The 8,039-nt window shown below is 40.9% G+C and overlaps 1 protein-coding gene across 2 annotated transcripts in view; it reads left to right on the forward strand.

The window, feature by feature from the left end:
- STMN2 (stathmin 2) overlaps positions 1-2,429 on the forward strand; it is a 67,099-nt gene extending 64,670 nt beyond the window's left edge. For both annotated transcript variants that reach the window (XM_006168916.3, XM_006168917.3), the window contains exon 5: positions 1,633-2,429. In XM_006168916.3, coding sequence (XP_006168978.1) covers positions 1,633-1,692 — 60 coding nt within the window. In that variant the 3' untranslated portion in view covers positions 1,693-2,429. The remainder of the gene's footprint in view (positions 1-1,632) is intronic.
- Positions 2,430-8,039: the final 5,610 nt, after the last annotated feature.

An 8,039-nucleotide genomic window follows, 5' to 3' on the forward strand; every position in this document is an offset into this window, starting at 1 on the left:
AGACAGAGAGAGAGAGAAAGGGAAAGCAAGAAAGCAAGCCACCAGGTCCAGGATTCAAACCACAGTTGGCCATGTGGGAATCCAGCACCTTTAACCACCACGCCACCTGCCAGCCCTGAGGGGGGAGAAGTAATATAAACAACATTTTAAATATAAAAATAAATAATACTATTAATAATTAGCATTTTCAAATTTTAATTTAAACATTAGTTTAGCACTTACGATATGCAAGACAATGTACTTATGTAGAACCATGGACTGAAAAATACTGAATTCCCCTTTCCTTCCTCAGTTCCTTCCTCAGGAAATTAATTTCTCATCCAGGTTAGTGCTTTGATTCATGTAAATAGCCATCCACAATCTCATGTTGCATACAGAGCACTCTGCTAGGCTCTGCAAGTGGAACAAGAGTGAGAAAGCACAGTCCAGGCCCTCGGTGAGTTTATGCTCAAATATAGCAGACGAGACAAGGATAGAAATGCTCCTGATACAAGTTAGAATAAAATAGCTGCCACATAAATGGAAGAATTTATGCAGGTGTTCAAATAGAAAATGAAATTACTTAATTTTTTTACATTTAATCACTGTATAGCTTTACAGTGTGCAATATGGTTTTCGGCAGCATGAATACTGTATTATAGTAGTATTCATGTTAGTCAAGTTAAAGACATTACATACACATTATTATCAGCATTATCAGCAGATAACTTAATTTTTGTATCTATTAAGTGTGTTGAGATTACTTAATTTTGTGGTCTGGTAAATCTTGCAGGAATAAGGGACAACTTCCACAGGATGAAAACAGTAAGTTTATAATCCTGATCAATGGAGATGGAGGGCTAGGAATTTCATACATTAAAAACTAAATTTAAAAAAGTTTCATTAAATCGAAACTTCAAGTATGTGTAAGATAAAGGGTGGAGAGTAAAACTGGAAAGTCATTTGGATTCAAACTGTGAAGGGCCTTAGGAAAGACGTCAAGAGTTTAGAAAACAATGCAAAAGGTCTTCTTTCTGTATTTAATCCTCTCAAAGTGTCCATCAGCAATTATAAAGTCCCTAAAACTAATAGGGAAAAGGAAAAACACCCCTAAAAATGATAGGAACCCAGCCATGGTGCTACCTGTGTAGAGGCTGTGGGAGGCTAGAAGCCACATGGGTAGTGGGGATTCAGTTCCTGTCCCAATCTGAACACACGGGGGCCTCATTGTACATGCCTGTAATCCTAACTAGTCGGGAGGCTAAGACAGGAGGGCCACAACACAGTGAGCATTTGTCAAAAACACCAATCTCTAAATCTCTCCTTTTCTCCCATAAAGAAAAAAAAAAAAGATAGGAAAATCAGCAACATCATATTTTATTGCTATTCTCTGGATTTTCGCAGTAATCATTCAAAAATCCCTTGATCATATGACCTTTTGATCATAGTTTTAACAAAAAAAGTTTAATATATTTCTAAAGATATCATTAAGTCTTGTAAGATCTTTTTAAATGTGCATTTCTTTGGGCCTTTATTTAAATTGCTAAAGGTTGAAATTAAACCAAGTTATTACTTCCAGTCAAGTGTATTCCTAGTTCTTTGTGAACCAGACTAGACCATGGCGACATTTCTTCTCCCTCTGGTGTTTTTCAGGAGAGGCATGCTGCAGAGGTGCGCAGGAACAAGGAACTCCAGGTCGAACTGTCTGGCTGAGGCGATGGAGGGTATGGCACGCCCCACCAATAGTAAATCCCCCTGCCTATATTATAATGGATCATGCGATATCAGTATGGGAAATGTATGACATGGTTTAAAAAGAACTCATTATAAAAAACAAAAAACAGAATCAAAAATAAAAAAAAATCAATGCGGTCTCTTTGCAGAATGTTTTGCTTGATGTTTAAAAAATACCTTGGATCTTATTTTGTAAATACTTACATTTTTGTTAAAAAATACAAGTATTGCATTATGCAAGTTATTTCATAATCTTACATGTCCTGTAACAGGCTTTTGATGTTGTGTCTTTCCACTCAAATGAATTTGCTAGGTCTGTTCTTGTTGAAGCTCCCCATGTCTAACTCCACTCCCTGCCCTTTTCATTCCAACAGAACAATGAGGTCAGTAGACAGTCTATGGTGCTAGAAACCCACCATTGCTTAATGACCAGGATGGCTTTGTAATCTCGGAGCTTGACTAAGACCATGCCTAGATCACAGGTCTCATGACTCCACATGAACCTCCACATTTGTTCGCTCATAATCTACTTACTGCCTAGAAACTATAAAACCAGGCTAAAAAAAAAAAAAATCCCACCAGTCATAGCATTTACTCTTGCTTCTACTGGATTATGTGCTACAAATGTTCTTCAGCTCTAGAGAGGGATGGATGAGAAGACAGATCTGAGATCAGTCTGGGTAGAAGCAAAAAGGTGAACCTTTTAAAGTGCTGAACACAAATCCAAACCAACTGGTTCCAGCAGCTGTGAGATCACTCTTCGTAAAGTGGGCTTAATTCTCTAGTTTAAGTTCTTTTGATGGAATGAATTAATTACTGTGTCAGGTGGCTTATTTGTGGATGCCATGATTGATGATGTTCATTTTAAGCTCTTACCTATAGTACAAGTACATGATGCTACTGAATATTTTTCCACTTGGAAACTGTGAGCTGGTTGTTGCATTAACACACATACACACAGACACAAACACATATACACACATGCACACAAGGAAAACACTGCGGACTTTCACTCAAGCTGGTCTTTCTTCCCCAGTGTGAGGCAATCCTGCCTATAAAAAAAAAAAAAAAATTACTCCGTCTGTGGAGCTGACGCAGTCAAGGGGGCTAGGCAGGGTGTTCGTGCCAACCAAGAAAATCACCAGATACCCACCATAAGTACCTATCGCAGTTTTGAAGTCGTTTCTCCCCCAACTCCCAACTCCTGAAGGTTGCTGCCTGCATATTTACTCTTCATTAGTGCTATTTTCCTGTATGTCATTGTGAGCAAGCTGTGATTAATAAAGAATTGGAGTTCTGTGAACTAATAAAGGTTTGGTCTGTTCTCTTACCCTTCATGTGTCTGACCCTGGAGTTCAGATTTTAAAAGGGTGGCCATTAGCTTAGCAGACCTCACAAGCAAAGAGGCAATAGAGTTTGAAGGACACCAGTGTCTTGCTGACTTACTTCTGTTCTTAAGCAGCAGGTGACATCTCTTTTCTCCTGCCCTCCAACACGCCAGCACAGTGAGAGAGGTCTTCATCTGCTCCCCTTAAAAACATTCAGGACTGAACAAGATACCAGAGATTTGGACTGATGATTCTAAGGAAGAGAGCCCCTTTCTAAACCCTGCATGGTTTCTGGCACCATTTCAATTTCTCCCATGTGGCTCACAGGACACCTCCTCTGGCCTGGCCATCTGTTAAAATGCAATTTCCCTGCCTTACTGCTGAATTGGCACTGCCAGTAAACAGACTGCACACATGGGCACAGTAGGGTCCTGTCAGTGACCCAGATGGATCCTACAGGGCCAAAGGAAGCACATTCAGTTTCAGTAGAAAATCATAAACAACTGAAACACACAGATTTATGAATAAGTAAGCTGGGCCATGATCCACAGGAGCACTGACAAGCCAAGTTGAGCGTTGAGGCCACTTGGTCTCTGTCTTGGCTATCATTTAATATTTCTGGGATTCTGACGTAGCAATAAATGACACACATACTTAAGAACATTAGAGCTTATTATCAGCATGGGATAAGCTGTATTCTTCATGCTGATTCATAAAGTTCGTGAAAATGTATATTACAGAAAAAATATGTGTAGAATTTTTAATTCTTTTTCTTTTTTTTTCCCTTCTGCTGAATGGCATATGTGTTCACCAGAGAAAAACAGAAAGAGAGGAGAAAGCACCTCCCATGGGAGATGTTAACACTGCAATCCCTCTTCCTCTGTATCTCCCACCTTTGGGGATTTGGGACACACATGGAACATGCACCCACTATGTTTCACAAATCCCCGGGGTCTAGGGTCAAAGCAGTTGGCCAGGTGGGATCCATCTGCCTTACCCACCAGCCCAGAGTCAACCCTTACTTTTTTTTTTTTTTTTTGCACCAAAATAACCTCAGACATTAATTCCATTTTTTTTTTCAAAAAATTTTAAAGTCTCCTCTTAAAACTTAGTTCAGAAAACATTACTTGAAAGACTTTCATTGGGCCAGATCCTGTGATGAGCCTGGAAATATGAACATGAGTGACCACATGAAGCTTATTTTGGCCCCAAAGTAACGAACAGTATATATGGGTCCCTCCATGCAACATCCTGAGGGGAAACAATTTCTATAAAACTTTCTTAATTGTTAGAAATTATTGATGAGTCTCTCATACTGTTTTAAAGGTCTCTAGACTAGAACTGCTGACCAGTCCAACTGCCTTGTCTCAATGATAAAGAAGCTAAGTAAGGCAGAGAAATGATTTGCTCCACAATATCCATGTCTCATGACTTCTCCTGTTGGTAATTCATCAGCAAATCATCTCTAAATCTCACCACACCAATGAGAATGGGTCATATCTATGAAGTAAGTTTCCCAAGACCAGTGATCCTCAAATAATTGTGTGCTTCAGAGTTATCTGGGGGACTTATTAAAAATGGATTGTGGGGACTGGCAGTTAGCGTAATGGCTATGTCACTGGACTCCCACGTAGTCGACCGCAGTTCAAGTCCCGGACCCTGGTGTGGCTTAAAACTCACACCAGGCACGTGTGCGTGAGTGCCCAAGATCCTGAGAGGAGAATGGAGGAGGAGGGATTGCATTGTGGTCATCCCCCCTAGGGGGTAATTTCTTGCTTTCTGTCTCTCTGTCTCTGTCTGTCTGGCAAGTGCATGTGCCCTATAGCAAAAACCTCTCAAAAAAAAAAAAAAGTATTGTGGGGCCAAATGTTAGTGTGGCTAAACCCACATGGGAAAGTTCCTGGGTTCATATCCTCCTTATGATCTAGCACAATTGGGACTAGGGTTGGATCATGGCATGGAGACCCTGTTGGGAGTGCCCCCCTCTCTATTTCTCTCGCTCAAGAAATAAATTAATAAACTCTTCAAACAAACAAACAAACAAACCCAGATTGCTTAGCCCCACTTCCTAGGTCCTATGTGGAAGCCTGAAAATGCACAACAACTCTAACACACTCCCCAGGTGATGCTGATGTTGTTTGTCTGTAGCCCTCACTTGAGAAGTTCTGCTGTAGATGATGAAACTGATCCAGATATGTAGATTTTTGGTGACTGTCCCACTGAGGGCATCTGTTCCCACTGGGAGATATTTCACTGGGGCAGGGCATAAAAAGAAATGCAACCTTATTCAAAAAAAGTGGGTACGGGATGCAAAGGAATCTAAGAAGTTAAAAAAAAAAAAAAGAACAACTACACCTTGCAAAATAATAAACCATGGGAGTGATGCACCTAGGGACTGGGGTAGAGCTAAGAGGCAGGTGAAGTCAGGGAACCAGTGACCTGGCGTCTTTCACATAATGTATCATTTCAGTAGGGCGTAAACATCTGAAGATGCTCCTGACTTTTCACAGATGGACTAAGAATTCTCCTCTTACAATTTTTTTAACAGAATCTTGGTTTCCTCAGCACTATGATTAGATTGTGTAAATGTCTTTGAAATGCTGTGAAAATCCACAAAATCCTATTGGTTTGGGTTTCACTTTTCTCTCCTATCTCTTCTACACCCAAAAATGTTTGGAACAACTGAATTTTGACAAGTGCTGTTCTCTTCTCTGGTGAAAACCTCATCTGAGGGCCATTTTGCTAGCCTTTCCAACATTTCAGAGGAGAAAATAAAGTAAAAAAAGTACTGATAAGAATGGCTATGTCACTCATCTCCTCCCAATGAGGGAAAGAAAAAGAGTGAGAAAAAGGAAACAGATCAACCTCAGTTTTAGCAACCAAATAATCAATCACCTCTGCATTCCCAACTCCGGACAAGACGATCATTCTTGACTTCTAATCAGGCCATTGCTGAAAATTGCTACAGTGAACACAGGGCCAAAGCCAAGCTAAGCTCCCTGAGATCCCCTCATTACCTCAGAGTCACCTTGAACCCATCACTGACTCTCACCACTCATCTTCACTTGATCATCAAGTAGTGTCAATGTGACCTCTACATTGTCCATCACTTGTTGGTTTTTTTTTTACTTCCATAAGCACTGTCTAGTTTGGGTCCTAGTAGCTTCTCACAGCAGTCCCCTAATAAGCCTCATTTGTTCCACTCTGCTGTTCCTCTACTCACTAACCATGTCTCCCCACCACTCTACCACCCTGAACCCTCTATCTGCAGAATAAGATCAGCACTCCTCTCCATGACATGAAAGTGCCCCACCATCTCTCCCTTTCTTCAGGAACTCTGCTCTCCTTATGCACCAAACTATTCACTCTGACACACCAAGGACACTGCAGGCCTCCATATATAATCTATGTCTTATGCATGGAATCAACTTCACTGTACTATCAGTCAGAAAACCCAGGTCAGGCTGTGATTAAAAACACTCAAATCTTGGTGAATTAAAAACCACAAAGGTTTGCTTTCTACTTCTGCTACATGTCCACATGAGTCACTCTGGACTCTTCTCTACTTCATTACCACTCCAGGCCAACAGCCAACGGGGCTGCCTCTACCTGTAATCTTACTGGTCACTATGGAAGAGGAAACTGCAGGCATGGCAAATCACACACCACCTCTCTTAGAGCTTCTATGCAAAAATAACACACATCACATTTCATTGGCCAAAGTGATATTATCCCATTCGAGGCCAGTGGACAGAAAAGTGTAATCTGGGAATCAGTAGTTAGCGTAATGGCTATGTCACTGGACTCCCACATAGTCGACCGCGGTTCGCGTCCTGTACCCGGTGGCTTAAAACTCACGCCGGGTACGTGTGCGTGCGTGGCCAAGATCTCGAGAGGAGAATGGAGGAGAAGGGATTGCAGCATGACCATCCCTGCTGGGGAGTGATTTCTCGCTTTCTGTCTCTATGTCTCTCTCTGTCTGTCTGATGAGCGCACGTGCCCTATAGTGAAAACCTCTCCAAAAAAAAAAAAAAAGAAAGAAAGAAAAGTGTAATCTCATAAGCCCAGAAAGAAGGAAGCCAGAAATACTTGGTGAATCACATCAACGGCCACCACTCTGCTGGTCACTAAATATTCAACTCACTCTCCTTCCCCCATCGTTAGAACACTCACACTATCTCCAAGATGAAACTTCCAAGTTTCTTTTGATTATAGCATCAAGCTCAATGTCCAGGATTTCTGGGTGATACGCTGTTCTCGCCCTGTCTGGTCTAGACATGGATTTTCCTGACCAGAGACAAGTAAATTAAAAAGACAAGTCATCTTCTCCCACATATCCAATACAATGGCAAAATGGGACAGGATAATCACAACACACATGTTCATTCTAAATGTGAAGAATGAGAGATGCATAGCCCTCACTCATACAAATTCTGGTATTCTGGCCAGATTGAATGTACTCTACCCTTAGGTTAGGAAATGTTCCTGGAGTCTGACTAGATCTTCACACATTGTAGTCACGTACTAAAATTCACCTCGTACTTTAAAAATATCTACAATTATTACATGTAAATAATTTAAAAATCCAGAATCAGAAATAATCTGAAGAGATTAAGACTTTGATTTTTTAGTCACTGGGCAGGTCTGGGCAGGTCTGCACATAACACAACAGAGTAGATAGAATAACAACTTGGTAATTTTTGTGCTGAAAACCGAGGATAATAATTTTAAATATATATATATATATGTATAATTTTTAGTTAAAATTCTAAAAAGCAAAAGGTGGTTTTCCTCTTATTTTAGTGACATCATCGATGGTTTAAGGGAAAAAACTGTGAAGTCACTGGCCGGATCAAAATGTAGGACTAGGTGGGACCAGCAGAGGGCATAATGGTTCCGTCGCTGGACTCGTACATAGTAGACTGCATTTTGAGTCGCAGACCCAGTGGCTTGAAACTCACTCTGGGCACATGTGCGTGCATTCCCAAGATCCCAAGA

Source organism: Tupaia chinensis, unplaced genomic scaffold (assembly GCF_000334495.1).
Source record: "Tupaia chinensis unplaced genomic scaffold, TupChi_1.0 Scaffold146445_1, whole genome shotgun sequence".
Taxonomy (NCBI): Eukaryota; Metazoa; Chordata; class Mammalia; order Scandentia; family Tupaiidae; genus Tupaia; species Tupaia belangeri.